The 21,636-nt window shown below is 36.5% G+C and overlaps 1 protein-coding gene across 3 annotated transcripts; it reads left to right on the forward strand.

Annotated features, from left to right (window-relative positions):
• Positions 1–2,892: 2,892 nt before the first annotated feature.
• On the forward strand, positions 2,893–7,079 carry LOC145119611 (uncharacterized). 3 transcript variants are annotated; one of them, XR_013713907.1, is made up of 3 exons: positions 2,893–5,619; positions 6,261–6,403; positions 6,501–7,079. XR_013713907.1 is itself a non-coding variant. In XM_079055291.1 (1 exon), the coding sequence occupies exon 1, from the start codon at positions 3,240–3,242 to the stop codon at positions 5,667–5,669; it is 2,430 nt and encodes an 809-aa protein (XP_078911417.1). In that variant the 5' UTR covers positions 2,894–3,239; the 3' UTR covers positions 5,670–5,877. The 3 variants fall into 3 exon arrangements, 1 of the variants encoding a protein (XP_078911417.1); XR_013713908.1 differs by having other exon boundaries at positions 6,261–6,348; XM_079055291.1 differs by lacking the exons at positions 6,261–6,403; positions 6,501–7,079 and having other exon boundaries at positions 2,894–5,877.
• The last annotated feature ends 14,557 nt before the right edge of the window (positions 7,080–21,636 follow it).

A 21,636-nucleotide genomic window follows, 5' to 3' on the forward strand; every position in this document is an offset into this window, starting at 1 on the left:
GTAAGTTACATGGGTTAGGGAATAAGGGTTATGACATTAAGTCATATGGGTTAGGGTTTAAGGGTAATGACATTAAATTTATAATCATATGTTAAATTTTAATTTTATGTTTTTCCACGTAATTAATAACTATAATAATTAGAAGTTCCCTCCATTAATTTCACCAATTTTGATTTCCCTCCTTTAATTTCAACGATCTTGATTTCCCTCACCACTCAAAGTAATCTACTTCTCTTTTTCTATCTTTCTTAAAACTTTTTTTATTTTCCTTTTATTTATCTTAACCTAATAGATTTTCCTCTTGGACTATCTGCTGTATACAAACAGTGGACGGCCCTTCTCCACGTTGTGCCTGTCAACAATATTTCAGCTCCAATCGGCGCCACCGTGTTTCTTAAATAGTAATTTCAATTTTCCTAATTTCTGATTTGTTTTTGACCTTCATTATTTCAGTATAAATCAAAATCGACTACTCTGTCATCTCGTCTCTTCTAATTCTCTGTAATATATATCTATGCTCAGGCTTCTATTCTAAGGATTTTGCTTCTATGGACTTCGAAAAAAAGGATTAAAATGGATAGAGACATCAAAAGTCATTTGTATTGATCTTATATCACCTTATTATAACTCACCAGCTTATTATGACCTACAATCCCGACCTTAATATACTTCTAATTTAAAATGTTTATCTATATCCCCAAAATTTCTCCCAAATTATTCCCGCAATTTACGTGGCTATCCTTCACCATTCTCCCCTCATTCTCTATATTTCTACTCTTTTCCTAAAGGGATAACTACAGTAAAGTCCCAATATTTTTAAAAAAGTTTTTATATGTATAAATATTTTTTCAAAGTATAAATATTTTTTCTGTATAAAGTAAAAAAAAAAAACCTTTTTAAGGTATAAAAGCATATAAATATGTTTTTATATGTATTTATTACATTTATACGTATCTTTTATGTATAAATATGTTTTTATACATATAAATGTGTTTTTTTTAAAATTTACATATGTGTTTATTTAATAATATTCCTTAAAACGAATTTAAAAAATATATATATTTAATTTCGTTTTTAATAATAACAATAATAGTAATAATTGTATTAAATCCTCGGAACGGTATACAATAATTACAATAGTAAAGGACAAACATATGAAAAGGCATCTAGATGAATCGGTAGGCTTTAGATTTTGGATGGTAAGGTCGTAAGTTCGACCCTTCCCAAGGTCATTTTTATCCTATCCGAAATCTTATTTTTATTAAGCAAAGAAATTTGGTAGGTATTATATATAATTGTTCAGCATAAAAAACGTTAACAACTTTTAGCCTAGTTGGGGAATACCAATGTTTGGGATATTGAGGTCATGAGTTCGAACCCCATCTAAGTCTTTTCTCAAAAAATCCCATTTTTTTAAGTCTGCATGCATTTTGGTTGACATGTCATGCCACATTAGCTGCCATGTCAGCAATCCCTTCCAACTTGATATGCCATATAGGTGTTTACCTGGTAAAAGGGTAAAAAAAGGACTAAATTGAAGAAACTAGCCGGTTTTCTGGACTTTTTTATTTAAAAAAAAAATTTAGGACCTTTTAAAGTCATTTTAATGAAGAATCATTATTCTCTATAAATATCATTTACACCATTTACACTTGCATGAATAACTTACTTAAGAATATAATCATACTTTAAGTGGTTAAGTTATGTATATCGACTAATATCAAATTTAATGATAACCGTTTTTGCTCATTTTTGCTCTAAGTAATAGCCACATGAATATTTCACGGTGTGACTATTATAAATATAGTGGACATATATAACCACCAAAATTGTTAGTGATATGACTCTCCAAAATTGAAAACATTTTTACTTTAAAAAGTAGTTTTTTGCCCATATATATTTATACTTTTTCCCATATTATGTAGCTTTTTGCCCATAAATGTTTATACTTTTGCTCATATTATATTTTTCACACAAATATAAATGTAATTACCTGTATATGTACTTGTATATGTACTGTATGTATGGTGGTTATTGTCCACATATAAGAAAGTTTTCACCAACGAATGTAGTAGTTTTTTTTTTATTTGAACATAATATTCTTCAACAACACATATTTTACAATTCCGTAGCACAATTCCGTAGGTAAATAGCTATGAATGCTACTTCCATAGCAAAACAACTATGAAATGTTTTTCCGTTGAAAAATTCCGTTGTAGATTAACAACGATTTTTAATTTCGCAGCAGAATTACAACGGAAAGTATTTTCGTAACAAATTTCGTTGCAAAATTGCTATGAATGGTTTTTCCATAGAAATATTGGTAGCAATATAGCAACGGATTTCGAGGTGGTAACAGTTTCCGTAGCAATTCACATGTTTGCTACGGAAAATTAATTACGTAGAAATTGTGGTAGCAAATTAGCTATGAAACGACATTCCATAGCACAAACCGTTGCAGAATAACAACGGAAATACGTTCCATAGCGCCCTTCCATAGCAAAATCGTGTTTTTCTTGTAGTGTTCATATTTACAACGGAGAATTCATCAGTGCGTGAAAACTGACCCGAAACCTTCAAAGAAATGTTTCATTTCCAAAAGAAAAAATAGGATGCGAGAGAAAACCATCTTTTGTAATATCTATGAAAAATATAATTATTCACTCATAGAAGATCTTGTTATTTGATATTTCAGGGATTACCCCTTCAAGAAAAAAACAACCAAAATATGTACAATATAATTGTTAATGGTTAGTTGCATTCTCAAGCTCAAAAACAAAATCAAAAACAGAAAAACAAAAAACAAAAATCAATTTTATTAAAACATTGCAAGACTAATTAGATGTAAGTTGATTAAAATGTGTCCTAAAACAAAAATAAACTAAACAAAAAACAACCTTTATTTGACTCACACTCCCCCTCCCACTTTCCTTCTTCATCTCTCTCTTCCAAACACAAAGAACCTTCCTCCCAACAACTACATCAAAATTCTAAAACAACCCACCTTCAAATCACCGGAGCGACCATGGACCTCCGCCACTTCTTCGAATTCCGGCCACCTTCCATCCACACTTCTTACTCCGGCTAAAAATAATGCTAGGAGGTAAACAAAAGACACTGTTTTTCAAACATACCCCTCCTTGACATATCATTTTCACACATACCCACAAAAATATTTTCCTCATTCAAGTAAATATTTTGTCGGAAAATCAAGAAATCTTGAACCTTTTCCGGTAATAATGGCGGCGTCGACCAGTACAGCCAGTCCCCAACAATCACCACCACCTCCACCACCCCCAGTACCGGAGTCAACGGATGAGTCTGCGGCGAAGATTGTTCATAAACGATATGAAGGGCTTGTGATGGTTCGTACGAAAGCGATTAAAGGGAAAGGAGCTTGGTATTGGGCTCATTTAGAGCCGATTCTTGCTCATAATCCCGACACCGGTTTACCAAAAGCCGTCAAGCTCCGGTGCTGTTTATGTGGTGCCGTTTTCTCCGCTTCAAATCCATCAAGAACAGCCTCCGAGCATCTGAAAAGAGGAACTTGTCCAAATTTCAACTCTGATTCTAACCCAAAACCGATTTCCTCCATTTCACCAACTGGAATGATGAATTTATCGTCTCCGACGTCGTCGTCCTCGCCTCAGCCGCCGCAGAACCACCGCAAACGTAACTCCGGCAACCGTAACAGGGCCACCAATCCTCCCACGACATACTCGGTTGCTCCGATTACAATGATTGAACCAGCAAGATTCTTAATCGAGGGGTCGTACCCAACCCGACCTGAGTCAATGCCTGCATTGCCGGCGCCGTCGACGTCGGCATTGCCGGCGCCGTCGACGTCGACGTCGCCGGCTGTTATGGCTGTAAGCAGTAGTGGGTTGTACTCTCAGCATCACCATCAGTACCACCATCAGCAGCAACATATGATGTTATCAGGTGGGAAAGAAGATTTGGGTGCTTTAGCGATGTTTGAAGATAGTGTGAAGAAATTAAAATCTCCAAAAACATCACCTGGTCAAACGTTGACGAAATCACAAATCGATTCATCGCTCGAATTATTAACAGATTGGGTGTATGAAAATTGCGGGTCAGTTTCGTTTTCGAGTTTAAATCATCCAAAATTCAAAACTTTCTTGAATCAACTCGGGTTACCGGTAATCTCCCGCCGGGAACTTGCCGGCGAACGACTGGATTCCAAGTACCAAAATGCGAAGTCTGAATCAGAAGCTCGAATTCGAGACGCAATGTTCTTCCAAATTTCATCAGATGGATGGAAATCAAAACCAGGTGAAAAGTTGGTGAATTTATCTGTGAATTTACCGAATGGAACAAGTGTTTTCCGAAGAGCTGTTTTTACAAATGGGTATGTATTTTCAAAGTATGCAGAGGATGTTTTAATGGAAACGATCATTGAAATTTGTGGGAATAATTTACCACAATGCGTGGGCATTGTTTCTGATAAATTCAAATCAAAAGCGTTAAAGAATCTCGAAAACCAACATCAATGGATGATCAATCTCTCTTGTCAGTTTCAAGGAGTTAACAGTTTGATTAAAGATTTTAACAAGGAGCTACCATTGTTCAAGTCCGTGACAGATAATTGTTTTAAACTAGCAAATTTCGTGAATACCACATCTCAAATTAGAAATTCTTTTCTCAAATATCAGTTTCAAGAATCCGGGCGAGCCAGATTGCTCCGAGTTCCATTCAAAGCCAGTGAAATCGAATTCGAATTCGAACCCGTGTTTAACATGGTGGAAGACATCTTAACCTCCGCAAGAACATTACAATTGGTTTTACTCGACGATAGTTACCAAAAACTATCAATGGAAAACCAACTCGCGAGGGAGATTGAAGAAACAATCCGAAATCCCCAATTTTGGAGGGAAATCGAAGCCGTTCATTCCTTAGTCAAGCTAATTAAATCCATGGCTCACGAAATCTCAAAGGAAAGACCACGAATCGGGCAATGTCTACCACTATGGGAAGAACTCAGAGTGAAACTCAAAGACTGGTGCTTAAAGTTTCAGATGAACGAAACCCACGTCGACAAAGTGTTCGACAAAAGGTTTAAGAGAAACTATCACCCCGCTTGGGCTGCCGCATTCATCCTCGACCCATTCTATCTAATCCGAGATAGAACAGGGAAGTATTTACCACCTTTCAAATGCTTAACTCCCGATCAAGAAAAAGACGTAGACAAACTCATAACACGTCTCGTATCCCAACAAGAAGCTCATATCGCATTAATGGAGCTCATGAAATGGCGAACAGAAGGGCTAGATCCAGTGTATGCGCAAGCTGTTCAATTAAAACAAAGAGACCCCATTTCGGGTAAAATGAAAATCGCTAATCCACAAAGTAGCAGGTTAGTTTGGGAAACTTATTTAACAGAGTTTAATTCTTTGAGGAAAGTTGCAGTGAGGTTGATTTTTCTTCATGCCACGTCATGTGGGTTTAAATGGAATTGGTCTTTCTTGAAATGGGCTCAATCGAGGAGTGGAATGGAAAAAGCTCAGAAATTGATCTTTATTGCTGCTCATTCTAGGGTTGAAAAAAGGGATTTCTCAAATGATGATGAAAAAGATGCAGAATTTTTTGCAGTGGCTAATGGTGAGGATGATATGCTTAATGAGGTTTTGTTTGATGCTTCATCTCCGTAAAAATCGGATCTTTTTTTGTGTTTTTTGATTATATTATTATTAGTTTATGCAGGAATTTTGTTTGGTATTTGTTTTTAGTTTTAGGGCTCATTTTTTTTTTGAGGTTAAATTGGTAATTTTGCAAGAAACCACCTTGTTTGATAAGTTATGACTTATGAGATTGTAGCGTTGTTGGTAATTTACTAATGGTGATAATTAGAGAGCAGAATTCCCATATTGCCCTTTTCATGAGTTTGTTAAATTCTTTCATCTTCTAAATCACATTGGAATCTATGATCAAAAAATTCAATCTTTTTTGTGTTTTTAGATAAATTCTTGGGAATTTTCTTGAATTGTTAAGAAAGGGGTTCATTTTTCTAGTTTTCTCATTCCTCGAGGTTGAAATGGTAATTTTGCGAGAAATGATACATTTGAGATCTTGATAATTGGTGAACGGAATTACCATATTGCCCCTTTCATGAGTTTAATCATATTAGAGTACTTTGATTCAAATTTCTCCATTCATGCACAATAAGTATCAAACTAAAGTTTGCAACTTTTTATTTTCTTGAGTTCAAATATTCGTACTATGTTGTTTGCCATTGTTGACAGGTTAACAGAAATTACAAAAATGCCACTATTTTCCAATCTCCTTGGAACCAAGATTTGGTGATGTAATATGTTGATTGTAATTTGTAAGGTGTGCTCTTTTCCAACATCAACAACACTTTGTTCATGCATCTTTCTTTTTATAGGTAAAATCGAGCAATGATGCTATTAAAACTTGTACCTTGTGCATTAAAAGTTGTACATTTTGGGCTATGATATTAATTGATGGTTATTGACTTGCAGATGAAAATTGGGTGACGTGGGCAAGAGATTATTAAAGTGGGTTTTTGAGAAAAAAAAATCTAAAGTTAGAAAAAAAGAAAAGAAAAATGCAAGATTCTAGAAAAGAATTCTTCTTTTGGTAGTATCTGCCTATTTGGAAATATCTCTACATGGGATTGGTCAAAGAAACACAAAAATTGGAAGGACCAAAGTGCAAAGTTTTTCTATCTGAAGGGTTTAGTTTGTCAAGTTTGCTTCTTACTTAGGAGCTATGGAATATCATGAATCCTTGAGCGGCTAAAATGGTTTGATTACAATCAAGATAGGGAAAAAGGAAATTATTGATTTTTTTTTTTTTTTTTAGGTTATGGAGTAAACATTATTTTTGGGAAAAAAGTTATGGAAAAAATATAACGAATGAGGAGCCGATGGGTAGGAAGATTGTCGGCCAGAAGTAACACATAAAGATGCTTTGATCGTCATTTTACATTACGGCATAAGCCGAATTTGTTATTTTAGTTGAGGAAATAGAATATTTGACATTCTTTTTTCATATGTTTTGGTATAAAATAATCATATTTTACAATTTTGGTTGGATTATATTCATCTATTTAGGTATGTTTCTTGTCATGGTGTAAATATGTTGTTAGATGAAAAGACTTTTGTGTATAAGTATATAGGAGTATTGTTATAAAAGTTTTATTATGTTGTCATAGTTTATAGAAAAGTCTTAATTTTTATTTTTTGAACAAAATAGTCCTTATTATCTAATTTTATGTGATAACCTTTCATATTCTATTAAAAATAAATAATTTTTTGATAATTTGGGAAAAATATTAGATAATAATGATTTTTCTGTTAAAAAAATGAAAGTTAATACTTTTCCATGACAAAATAATGAGACTTTTTAACGATAACCTTAAGTATAAGATGTAACTTATTTATTTGTTATCCATTTATTAATTTTTTTTTGGAATAATAATGGTTGAATAATCAAAAGAAAATGCAAGGTACAAACTTAATGCACAAAGAGTCTATATCTTAAACCTTATGAACAAGTATTATTAAGGTATAAAGGTTTATATTGGTAGGTTGGTACAAGATTACTTAGAGATAGATAATAAATGGAAGATTAATTTTTATTAAATATGTTCAATAAGATATATATTTTGTTTATGAAGAAACAAGCATACTATATTAAAAGTTACTACGAAAAAAATATGAGTTTTATAAGGAAAACATGATGGCTAATATTTATTTAATTGTTTATAAAAGGGGGTTTATAAAAATGGACATGATTTTGTGTATGTCACATGATCCATGAGGTGGTCTTTTTTTGTTGAGAAAATAAAATGTTGATCTTTGGATACTTATTTATTGGGAACATCTTCTTTTAAAAAATGTAACAAGACAAGATGCTACTACTATTAACTTTATGTGGAAAAAGATGTCATGTGTTGCATATTTGCATCTAACTTATGAATACTGCTTTTTTGTTTTTAAAATAAATACAATTTGGTTAATTAAATTATTTATTTATTTTATATTTTATCGTGTTTTATATATTATATAAATAATTATATAAATAATAAATAAATAACTTTTTTGAGTTTATAAATGACAACTCAAAAAGTCCACACTTTCAATTTAAGCTCAGCAAATTTATAGATTTTAACAATTATTAATTTTATTAGAGAAATTAGCAATGTTCTAAATAATATTAGATGTGACTTGACGGTAACGTTTTAAGTTTTTACGAGCCGTGGCGAGCCACATCGTTTGTAAGGCGACAATTTTGTATATAATTAATAATTCTATATATTTTTTCTAATATTATTCATTTTTATATACATATATGGCTTAAGACGACATTTTGCTAAAACATGTCGTCAACTACAAACCTTGAAGCCATGACGTGTCATGACAAGCTTTTTAGAGCCTTGGAAATTAGTGAATGCACATCCTGTGTGAAACATCTTTTTTCTTGACAAACAAAATCGATGCTCCTTAAGGCAAACTGTTTGATTGAACAAAGTCCTTAGGCCAACAGCTCCTGAAGTTGAGTGGACAACTCATGCATCTCAGGTCGTGCAAAACGATATGATGCCTTGGCTATCAAAGTCGCACCCGGAATCAAATCAATCCTAAAATCGACACGCTTCTATGGAGGCACACTCGACAAATCCTTAGGGAAAACGTTGGGGAACTCGCAAACCACTTGTACCTCTGAAACTGACTCCTTCTTCTCATTCCGAGTGTCGACAACATATACATGGAATCTCGTGTAGTCATGTTGTAAATATCTCCTAGCCCTAGTGGCGGAGCAGAAAGTCGATCTAACTCTGGCACCCTCACCATGGATGGTAAGCTCTTCCCTACTTGGGGTTCAAACTACCACCAACTGCCGCTCACAATCAATTAGAGCCACAAATCGGCTCAACCAATCCATGTCTACAATCACACTGACCTCGCCCATAGGAATGAGAATAAGATCAATCGAGAATCTCACCTTGAAAATCTCCATCACACAGTCACGATAAACCATCAAAGCTGAAACCATACGATTATTGAGTATAGTGACCTCTAATGGACGGTCAAGTGCTCCCAGAGCAACATCGAAGCTCCTACTGAATGAAAATGATATGAAGGATCAACTCGGACCAAAGTCAAAGAATACTAGCACATGCAATGAATTAACTAGGAACGTACTTAGTCACAAACATAAACATAAGCATAAAATATGGAAAGATCAATAGGAAAATAAATAAATACATACCAGTAACAACATCAGGCGCTGCTCTGGCCTCTTCGGTCGTAAGCTAATAGGCTCGATCCTTGGCCTTCTGTAACGTCCCATTTTCACCACCAAAATTTTTCATTTTTGTTACAGTAAACTTCCCAATTATAAATCCATTTTTAAGAGAAACCATTTATTCCAAGTTACATATATCAAAAATCAGAGTAATATAATAACGCGGAATCCTCAATGTAGTTTATGAGTGTGTACAGTCACGCCTTCACCTTCCCATGAACCAATGATACCTGGAAAACAACAACAATTGGGTAAGCATAAAGCTTAGCGAGTTCCCCCAAAACACCACACACAAAAAAACATATACAAGCATGCATACTATGTCCACAATCATCGGACTGGATTACCCCAGGTATGTTGGCATGTCGCCTCAACCCAACCGCTCTTCCCGAGCCTCCATGCCTACAGCTTACAACCAGCTTGCACCATGTATCTTGGCCTACAACACACAGTAGGACCACCTCAACCTAACCCACGACCACATGTCGACATATAAACAATCAACGATTAAGTAGGCACATAATACATGCAAATACCAATCATACAGTTCACTACTGCCTACTAGACCTCTCATAACATACTGATCTGCTAGCAACTAATCTCCATGGAATACATATTCATAAGTAACCAAAGGTGAGATAGCCACCCGAATAGATGATCCTACTCTAGAGCCACAACCAAACAAGGAACAGGAAAGAAAGCCTAGATCAAGAGTTCTCAGGCTATCCTACATGACTACTTACAACCCTTAGGGCACTCCTTTAGATGATAACCAACCTACTGGTACTCTAACCAGCATACCACTACTGCTGCATCCTAACACACAAGGATATGTATATAAATGTAGCAGATCACTACAGCTCAACAACATCCTACACACAAGGATACATAACCAATACTCCAAGGGATACATAACCATATGTACCCAGAGGTGAGATAGACACCCGGACAGATAATCATACTCTAGAGCCACAACCAAACAAGGAACATGCAAGAAGGCCTAGATCAAGAGTCCTCAGTCTATCCTACGTTACTACATACAATCCCTAGGCATCCTTCCACCAAATGATAACCAAACTATGTTGGATTAGATTCTAAGACAATAACTAAATTAGTATAATCTTGAATTATTAGCAAAGTCCTTTTGGGTTGCCCTCAAACCTAGTAATGGACTAGAATGCTATTTGGAGAGAGAGAGAGAGAGAGAGAGAGAGACTGATTTATTAAATTATTATATGATTATTAAATTAACTAGAAATCAAAATAAATAATTTATTAATATATTATCAGAATAATATATTAATTAGAAATAATATTATTTAATTAAGAATTAATCAGAAATTAATTAGAATTAATTTTGGGATTAATTGGATTAATTAAAAGTGGAAGGACTAAAGGTGACAATGTTCAGAAGTTTAAAATTGACAAATTCTAGAACCTCCCTAGGAGGGGGGACGAAGTTATAGATGGTTTTAGGGGTTTTCTTAGGCATTAAGGAAGCCTAAGAGTCCTTAAGGAGCAAGGAAAAGGGATAAGGCTTATATAAGGAAACCTGTCTTATCCTAGTTCCCTTATTCACCTATATAAACCCTCCTAAGGGTTCAAAATTTTGTGCATCCTTCTACAAGAGTGAGAACTGAAAATCCTCATTCCATCTCCTCTCTCCTCTTTATCCTCCAACTTGCTAGGGTTTGGGTGTGAACCATCAGAGGCACGCGATTTCTGGTGCTTGCTTTCTAAAGCTAGATCAAGAAGGAATCATTGTTTATTTACTATAAAAAAAAGTTTTGTAATTTCTATAACCCTTTGATAATTTCGAAAATAGCAACATACGTTTAGGGTTCTTGATATTCAAAAGTTGTTTGCAAATCATAGTGAGAACATAGATCCTTTAAAGTTTATATTATAGAAACTAAACCCTAATGAGGAAAATTTCGAAATCTTCTAAGGTTCTTGAAACCCTAGCCTCCACCCCATATTTTCGAAAGTTGCAAGTGTTTTAGAAACCCTAGCCCCTTTGCCTAGTTTTTGAAAATTGAGGATCCCTTTTAGGGCTTACCTTGTTTCCTTATTTGTTATTTTAAAAGCCTTGAAATTTAAACAACTAAAACCTGATAAACCATAGCCTATTTTTCGAAAAAAAAATTAGAAGGCTTAGGATTAGGATTAAATTTGAATTATTTTATTAATTGTTTAATAGTAAATAATTATTTAATCCATAATGATTTAATTAATTGGTTAATTAATAGATAAAGATAAATCATAATTGGTTTAATATTATATAATTAAAAGATTTAATTTAGATAATTAATATTTAAACCTTGTATTTAGAAAAGTTTTAAAATACACCTTATACTATACATAATGAAAACATTAATATAATATATGTATAAGACAAGTCAGTCAAATCGCTAGCACGCCTCATTCACGAAACCATGTTATAAAGAGGGTATAAGGAAGCGGCCTATAAAATGGCCGTTGAATGAGTGTCCACTCTCACCCACCACTCTCCTGTATGGTGGAGGGTTGTTATCCGAACGGATTTGATAAGACATAATCTCATTAATAAGTATAATGATATAAAGTAACTAAACCATTTTTAAAATCCTACTCTTAGTTACTTTAGGAAAAATGTGAAAAGTATGTTAATCCATGAAAAACGTACATCATGCTTTATATATCGTTAGTGGAGCGTGCGTGGTTAACCGGCACACTAATAGTGACTATAAAAAGATATGATGGGCCTCTTGAAAATTATCATTATTGACGGAGCATGTGTGGTTAACCGACACATCAATGAGAGATGATAAATGAAATCGAGGTTGTCAGACGGGTTTGCATGGTTATTCACATCTCATTTGTGATCCTCGGCATCTCAGTCACAAAAGTGAGAGCATAATCTGAGATTAAACATGTCATTGATAAGAATAAATGAATCTTAAAAGATCTAGGAGTTTCATAAGATTGGAATTGGTAAAATCGTTACCTACCTAAAATAGATTTGAATTTGACTACGACATCCCTCTTCAAAGTTCAAATCGAAAATATGGATCCTAGCATTGATTTAAAATTTATGGGTTAATAATTAAGGACTAAAATCAACTTACTTGAATTCCCTTTTTCTCCTATTTTAAAATATCTTATGAAGATAGAAATGATCTTCCTCATTCTTAAGAAAATAGTTTTCCTCAATCTTCTAGAGATGGTCTTCCAATTTCAAGTCAAGGTAAAATTGTTTTTCCTTCCTTAGGAAATGATGGAACTAGACATCATCTTTCTTCCACCTCCTCCTCTTGTGACTCTCCCAACGTCACATTTTCCTCAAGTTGAAAGATGTGAGACTACTCAATCCCTATTGGTATGTAACATCAAGATGGAAATTTTATGTGTGCACATGTTCTACAAATGAAATCATACATTGACAAGTTGAATAGAATGGGTTTCATTTTCCCAAGGGAGCAAGCCATTGATTTGGTTCTACTCTCGCTTCCTAAGTCATATGGTCAGTTTGTAGAAAAATTCCATATAAGGAATCTCGATGTAACCCTAATTGATCTTACCCAAATGTTGATAGTTGTTGAAGCATAAATGCTTAAGAGCACATCTGAATCAGAGTTGATTATAGGGTCTAATTCCAAGGTTTCCATGTACATTGGTGATGGTGACATTGGTGGTTCAGAAAAAATTTCTCTTCCCAACGGAAAGGGATCAACCAAGGTCAAACAGTTTGATCGTATGGTAAGGAAAAAGGCTCGTTCTGAGATCATCCCATGTGTTAAGCCCAAAGAGTCCATTTGTTTTTACTGCCAATTGAGAGGATATTGGTTGTGAAACTTCCCAAAGTACCTGAAAGATCTCAGAGATGGTAAAGTCAATTCAAATGACTCTACTTCAGGTACATCTATTATCTGACTCCATTGTTGTGTAAGTTCCTATTCATAGACTCTTAATACATGATGTGATGATCATATTTTTATAGCATTAAAGGAGCTAAGAGAAAGAAGGAAGCTTGAGCAAGGTGAAATCCGAAAAATCTGCCAACAGACGAACCAACTCGTCGAGTCAGGTCATGGACTCGTCGAGTTGGTCCAACTCATCGAGTTCATCTTAGAACTCGTCGAGTTCCGCAGACAGTGAGCAAAAACGATTTTGATTCAGCTTTGAACAAATTACAATTGCATCATATATAACAGAAAAACACCCTAAGCTCTGATACCACTGATGGGTTTTGTAACATCCATAAAATTCGTGCAAATTTAAAACTTTTTCAAACATCCAAAAACCATTATTTATTACAAAATGTTTTCAAAATAGTTTCATATTGAAGAATCCTAGAAATCAAAATCATAAAATGTAGGGAGGTGCACGATCATGCATTTGCCTTCCCGCGATCATATGAAGTACCCAAAACAAAATGCAAAACTGTAAGCCCGAAGCTTAGTGAGTTTACCCCAAAATACCAACACCATACAAACCAGAACAATATCATAACAAACAACATGCATATAGAGTCTTCAGTATGACTGGACCGTCCTCACCGGGCCTTCAGTCTATCCGGCCCACTCTCAGAGTCTTAAGTATGACTGGACCGCCCTCACCGGGCCTTCAGTCTATCTGGCCCACTCTCAGAACCTTCAGCATGTCTGGTCCGCCCTCTCGAGCCTTCAGCCTGTCTGGACCGTTCGCCGGGCCTTCGGCCTGACTGGTACGCCCCGATGGGTCTGTAGTCTATCCGGGCCGCCCTGGGTATGTTGGCATAGAGCACAAAGCAAGATCGCCTCAACCCACCCCAAACATACAATCAACACATAGATATCAAACGCTAGCTAGCATGTACAAACAATCAGACAGATCTAACAGATCGCTAATCATAACATCATCCTATATACCAGGATACCGACCTAACAAGTCACTAAACATATCATCATCCTATATACCAGGATATAGATTTAGCAGATCACTAAGCATAACATCATCTTATAACCAGGATAATAATCCAAAAGGGTCGGCATTGGTGCCTTCGACCCTGTTAGTATAGTGAGGAAAACTCACCTCGCAAGTAGCACTGGATGATAATGTCAAACTCCCAAACACAGCTCCAACTCAAACACCTACAACCACCATAAGAACAATTCTATCAAAACCCAAATCACCAAAATACCCTCAGAAGTCAAACTTGCTCAACCCTTGGTCAAGGTCAAATTCAATGGTCAAGGTCAACAGTCCATGTTGACCCAACTCGTCGAGTACAACTTACTGACTCGTCGAGTTCCTTCAGAACTCAGAAACCGTGAAAACTTGAGTCAACTCGCCGAGTTTCCAAACAACTCGTCGAGTCCATGTAGTGTCCAGAAGATCGGGAAAACCTTAACCAACTCGTCGAGTTGTCTCACCAACTCGCCGAGTTCAATCAGAATCCAGAAAGCGGTAAAACCCTTATCCAACTCATCGAGTTGGATAAGCAACTAGTCGAGTTCCTTCAACCCTTTTCTCATTCAGATGCTTTTACACGAAATCAAGGCTCCAAACTGTAGATCTAGTCTTCTAAGGCTGAGATATTACGTAAAGCTGCAAGCTTTACGTCCATGCATGGAATTAAGGGGGCTAACTTGCTAAAATGAGGCTTAACAAAGGGTTTAAGGCATGGAAGTTGGTCAAAGCTTGACAAAGCTTGAGTCTTTAGGCCTAAGGAGGCCTAAAGGGGTCTAGATCTAAATCAATGTCCTCATGACTCATGACAAGCCCAAATCCGAGAATGACTCCAAGATGTACCAAAAGGACCATTTTCTTTCATGAGAGGAGATCTAAGCAATGAAAGGTCAAGGTAGCAGCTTTATACCTCAAGATGGCTGCTACAACAATGCAAAAGCCGGATCTACAACCCCTTCCTTCAGTTATGCACTCACCACTTCAAGCTACTTCAAGAAATGCACTAAACACACACTCTTTTTAGCCCTACATACTCTCAAAATGGAAGGTTAGCTCGATTAGGGTTTCTTTCTGCATGATAAGGTAGTAAGGGATGCTGGTGAGAGGACTTAAGGTCCTTTAAATAGGGTGCAAACCCTAAAAATTAGGGTTTTCATGCACAACCTCAACTCGTCGAGTTGGGGTCCTCCAACTCGTCGAGTAGGTTCCATAATCCATGTGGCCATATGAGTTTCTACACGACGAGTTGGGGACTCCCAAATCGTCGAGTAGGCTTTCTTAATTGCATAAAATCCCTAAAATCTCATTCCTGGAAATTGGGGTGTTAAAATACCCAGGAGTATTACAACAATCCTATGTGCACATGCAACCCTATTTGCTTTGGATCTAGGTTTTTCTCAAGTTATACATACAAATTAATTTTCCAAATCAAGAAGCCTAATTCTAAGATGTAAAATCGAAATCTAATCATATTAGGGTTTGGATGAATACCTTTCTTGTTAGCTAGTAGTAACAAGCAGTCCTCACTTCAATTCCTTGACCTTCGAAAGCCTAGTGCCCCAAGCGTTGCACCTCTAATGGAGTCACAAACACCACAAGCAAAGAATGAGGGAGAGGGAGTATGAAATCGGCTAGGGTTTCTTCTTAGGAATCAAGTGGCCGATTTCTAGAGGCTAAGGGGTCCTTATATACTTGTGGCTGCTAGGGTTTTAAGTGGAAACCCTAATATGATATCTTAACCCTTAAGCAGCCCATGGAAACCTTCCAGAAGGCCCCCTTGGACGAAATCTTCTATGGGCTTCCCATAGATTTCGCCCAACCCTTCCAAGTTGATCCAACAACCCATTTTGCAACTATCAATGATTTGCAAAACCAGTCCCCTTACTTTTAATCAGTTCCTTTCATCACTAATTTAATTCCAAATTAATTTATGATCAATAATAATTAAATAATATGATTTCTCAATTAATTTTTTTACTTATAATATATTAATAAACCATTAAATAACCTCTCACTCCAAAACTCATTCTGTCCAGTTGCTATGGTGAATGCAACCCAAAAGGACCATGCTACTATCAAATCAAGTACATACCAATTATAGTTATGGGCTTAGACACCTAATCCAACAGTTTTACTGCTAATTGAGAGGATATTGGTTGCAAAACTTCCCAAAGTACCTGAATGTAACGCTCGCAGATCCGAGCTAGTCAATTTAGAGACAATCAGCATCAAAAATGAGTTTTTGATGGAAGATTATTTAGAAGGATTAATCTTTTCCAAGTGGTAGTATATGTTACAAGGGTTCCGTACATATAAAGAACGTCGAAATCCGAATTATAACGAAGAAGTTATGGCCCTTCGAAGTTTTACGGCAAAACCGGCACGGCACCGGGAGACGTAAATAGTGAAATTATGATGGAGGACTTTTTAGCCTTAGTGATCTAAACGAAAGTCGTAGTATACGTTAAACCGAGAACATACAAAAAAAGAACGCCCAAATCTGACTTCGTATGAGGAAGTTATAAATTTTATAAGATTTGGCTTAACAGTGCACGACCCGAAACTCGAATTTTAGTTCGAGCGGTTTTTGGCTTACGCGACCTAAATGAGAGTTGAAGATCTCATTAATAGGAACTCAACGATAAAAACACAGACAAAAACGGAGTCTGTATGAAGAAGTTACGAATTTTACGCGGACATTTAACAGTGTAATCTTCTCATACTATTAAATTTAAAATCGGTCGAGAATTAGCCAATGGAGTCAAAAGGAAAGTTGTAGATCTTGTCTTTACATGCGCGTGGATATAAAGAGCGTTAAAAACGGAGTTCGTATGCGAACGTTATGAATTTTTAAAGATGGGCTATTTTACGTGCGTCCGGTGCCACGTGTCAGCACCAGACTTCGCCTTGGAGCCTACGCAAGGCTCACGACGTGAGCACCCTTTCTCACGACGTGAATCGGCCCACATAGCCTATAAATAGAGGCGTAAATCACCCCCAAAAACTCAGACCTTTCATACTCTTTCTCTCCCATTACCCCCAAACCCTCTTCCCCCTTCCCTAGCACCTCCTAGGTGTTAGAGGCGAGTCCCAGAGCGCCGGAAGGCTCCGAGAAGAAGAGATTTTGGCTCGGAAGTTCTGCCCCTGCAGAGCCCGGCTCCTAGCCAAACCCCTGGTAAGTGAGATATGCTTACCCTACCTTAAGTATAACTTATGTTTAAATATAGTAATGTTATTAGGACCTTATAATGGGTATTTGGGCTATTATTATGAGTTATATAAGTGTCGTTATAATATATTTTTAACTACTCGCGGTACGGGGAATCTGGTTTAAAGGGCCGCATAGGGTTGTTGGATTTCAGAAGTGCTATATGCCAAAATGGTCCTGCCCTCCGGTGTTTTATGTCTGGCCCATGTCTGTACATAGTAGGTGAAGAGTATTGTTTAACGCTTATATAATAGTAATAATAGCTAGACTATTAATTAGTCTCGGCGAATATTAGACTAAAATCTAGTGGGAATGATACTAGGTTCAGTCAAAGGATGTGTTTGAAGTAAACAAAGTGTTGTCCGAGTACCGAGTCACCACCTTACCAGGTGAGTGCATAGTTACTTTCATCTTATGCATAGATATGAAGTATTTAATATAAACTACATGCTATGTGTGCATATTGTCTGAATACTTGCTGTCTATGCTGGATGAACAATTTTTATACATGTTTTAAATGATTTAAACTGTATATGTATTTTATATCTACAAAAATGTTGGGGTAAAACATGGGTAGATGAAATATGAGTTGGACGATAAGTTGAGAGGTAATATAGACCATGAGGTAAGGGTGAGAGGTGGACGATGTGAGAAGCCTTTTTCCAAATGTTGGCCCCGTCATCTAGCAGAGTATGGATGACAACCACAAACTATTCTAGACAGTCCAGTGGAACACTAGCAGGCTCTCAAACAGTAGGTGTTGTGAACGATGTGTTCAACGGTGTACTCTAAAAACCCATTGACATGTATTGCGAGTGGACTCTCGAAAATGATACTGTCAATAAACGAGATAACCCTGGCAGATGCGCCAAAAGGAGTCTACCGGCAGAAGCGCCTAATAGAGAACCTCATAACCCCGAAAGATGCGCCTAAAGGACTATACCCGCAGATGCGCCCCATAAAGAATGTCATAATTCTGGCAGATGCGCCTAAGTGATAATATTAGCAGTTGTGCTTGACAGATGTGTCATTAGCAACGATGGATTTCGTGCCTATTCCTTAGGATAATCCTTAGGAATGAATGAACGAGGAATAGCTGATTCTTAGGGTAGATCCTTAAGAGTAAAGAAGATAATGGGGATGAGTAATTGGATTGATTGTTTGATGTTTAAACATAATAATTATATGATTGTGGGTTGAAAACCCTATATACTCACCAGGTTTCCCAAGCTGACCCACTCAATTTATTTGAATCACAGGTGTCGATATGAAGTTACATTACACTGAGAGATTAAGGAGATATAAATAACTAGTGATAATGAATGTAAGTTCTGTTTATGCTTATGTTTCTGTATTGACGATGACATCCCCATGTTTGAAAATGAATAAAAATATATTTCTTCGGAAATGCTTTGATAACGTATTTATCATGTTTTTCTGGGAACAAATTCCGCAACATTTTTATTAAAAGAGGTAATCTGATTTTTATAAAGCATAAACAAAATCGGTCTTTTCTGGCCGTGAAAATGGGGATGTCACAGTTGGTGTCAGAGCATTAGTTTAAGCGAACTAGGAATAAGTATTTATTTCTAGACTTATACTTAGAATGCTAAGCGATGATCGTGAGGAGTGTGTCTAATATATTTTAGGAAGTACACCTGAATAGACACAAGCACTAGCTTAATTAGGGAAGATGCCTAAAATGCTTTTATGTGCTAAATGATTTGTGATGCTTTATGCTATTGTTTGATCGGTTCTATGGTCTGTTGCCTACCGGATCTAGAAATTTTATGTGTTCAGATTTCTAAACGTTTAATTACGGTGTTAGAACTGGCGTGTAACTTTTCGGAGTAATAAGGAGGAATACGCGTCTAAATCTTCCTCTATCTATATTCTCGTCTCAATACACCGAACGCCTGCTTTGGTGTATAGAATGTGATGATAAGGACTCATAGCAGACTGAGCAAATGGAGGAAATGAGAAGGCTTACGATAGTGAATGATACCTATCGGAAGATATCGTAAGAGTGATATCTTGCCTTTAGAATGCGTCTAATAAATAATACATCTAGTACGGGAGAAGTACACTTTTGATTAGCAGAAAGAAAGATTTTTTGTATAATCCGTGAAGTTATCCCATCGTCTGACGTTTCCATCACCAACCAAGTTGAAGCAGAATTGTTGTTGAAGATATGCATGGAAGAAGTCCTAGTAGAGTCTAGGGAAATATTAATGATTATTTGGACACATTCGTATGTGTTAAATTGTTTTGTGCTTCTAAGAGATAAGAACTTGGGGAACTGTGAGACAATACTTGGGACGAGTATGAGTAGGTGTGAATGGTAGTAGAGGTCTATACTACCAGAAGCACAGGACTCGCACTTGGATCAGGGAAAGTCACAAGGTTACCAAGAAGCTAGTAATTGATTACGTTTTATTCAAGTATGTCGTTGCCATCGTTTCGGTAATGACTAAGAAGATGATTGTTATTCCGACCCTAGTGGTCATATCAAATCGAGTCCGACTAAGATGAGTATGTTACATGGTACAGAGAACCAAGTTCGATGTAACATCCGGCTTAAGTCGGAAGATTGAAGTGAAATATAATCAAAGCGATGAGTAGAGGTATCGCGATAGTTTCTTGTAGCTAGAAATGCTACCTTTTAAGATGTGATCAGAACATGAACGAAAGCATATTCAATTCCAGAATTTGACTCTAAGAGACCTGAGTCTAAGCGTTGCAACATACGATGAGAGGTCATTAGAACGTGACATATCGGTCTATTGTAGTAATCAAATAAACTTATCTTAAGTTTGTTAAGAACAAGAATGAGTCTCTGATAAAGAGCGAGGTTGTGACACGAAGGTCATGATTGAAAGTCTAACGAGGCATAGAGAACGGGTGCAAGATCAAACACCGCTTGCAGTCAAGAAGACCAGGAGTTAGATACACATTCGTAGCAACATAGAAGTTACGGTTATTACCTAGGATGAACAGATAACGTATGGAGTCATTATACTGCCCTGTTTCGTTGATGATTCCGGGACGTAATCATCCTAAGGGGGAGATAATTGTAACGCCCGCAGATCCGGGCTAGTCAATTTAGAGACAATCAGCATCAAAAATGAGTTTTTGATGGAATATTATTTAGAAGGATTAATCTTTTCCAAGTGGTAGTATATGTTACAAGGGTTCCGTACATATAAAGAACACCGAAATCCGAATTATAACGAAGAAATTATGGCCCTTCGAAGTTTTACGGCAAAACCAGCACGGCACCGGGAGACGTAAATAGTGAAATTATGATGGAGGACTTTTTAGCCTTAGTGATCTAAACGAAAGTTGTAGTATACGTTAAACCGAGAACATACAAAAAAAAGAACGCCCAAATCTGACTTCGTATGAGGAAGTTATGAATTTTATAAGAGTTGAAGATCGCATTAATAGGAACTCAACGATAAAAACACAGACAAAAACGGAGTCTGTATGAAGAAGTTACGAATTTTACGCGGACATTTAACAGTGTAATCTTCTCATACTATTAAATTTAAAATCGGTCGAGAATTAGCCGATGGAGTCAAAAGGAAAGTTGTAGATCTTGTCTTTACATGCGCGTGGATATAAAGAACGTTAAAAATGGAGTTCGTATGCGAAAGTTATGAATTTTTAAAGATTGGCTGTTTTACCTGCGTCCGGTGCCACGTGTCAGCACCAGACTTCGCCTTGGAGCCTACGCAAGGCTCACGACGTGAGCACCCTTTCTCACGACGTGAATCGGCCCAGACAGCCAATAAATAGAGGCGTAAATCACCCCCAAAAACTCAGACCTTTCATACTCTTTCTCTCCCATTACCCCCAAACCCTCTTCCCCATTCCCTAGCACCTCCTAGGTGTTAGAGGCGAGTCCCGGAGCGCCGGAAGGCTACGAGAAGAAGAGATTTGGGCTTGGAAGTTTTGCCCCTGTAGATCCCGGCTCCTAGCCAAATCCCTGGTAAGTGAGATATGCTTACCCTACCTTAAGTATAGCTTATGTTTAAATATAGTAATGTTATTAGGACCTTATAATGAGTATTTGGGCTATTATTATGGGTTATATAAGTGTCGTTATAATATATTTTTAACTACTCGCGGTACGGGGAATCTGGTTTAAAGGGCCGCATAGGGTTGTTGGATTTCAGAAGTGTTATATGCCAAAATGGTCCTGCCCT

Source organism: Lactuca virosa, chromosome 6 (genome assembly GCF_052849685.1).
Source record: "Lactuca virosa cultivar CGN04683 chromosome 6, Lactuca_virosa_CGN04683_v6, whole genome shotgun sequence".
Taxonomy (NCBI): domain Eukaryota; kingdom Viridiplantae; phylum Streptophyta; class Magnoliopsida; order Asterales; family Asteraceae; genus Lactuca; species Lactuca virosa.

Coding starts and splice junctions, on each gene's coding strand:
- LOC145119611 (XM_079055291.1), top strand. CDS start 3,240: ATGGCGGCGTCGACCAGTACAGCCAGTCCCCAACAATCACCACCACCT.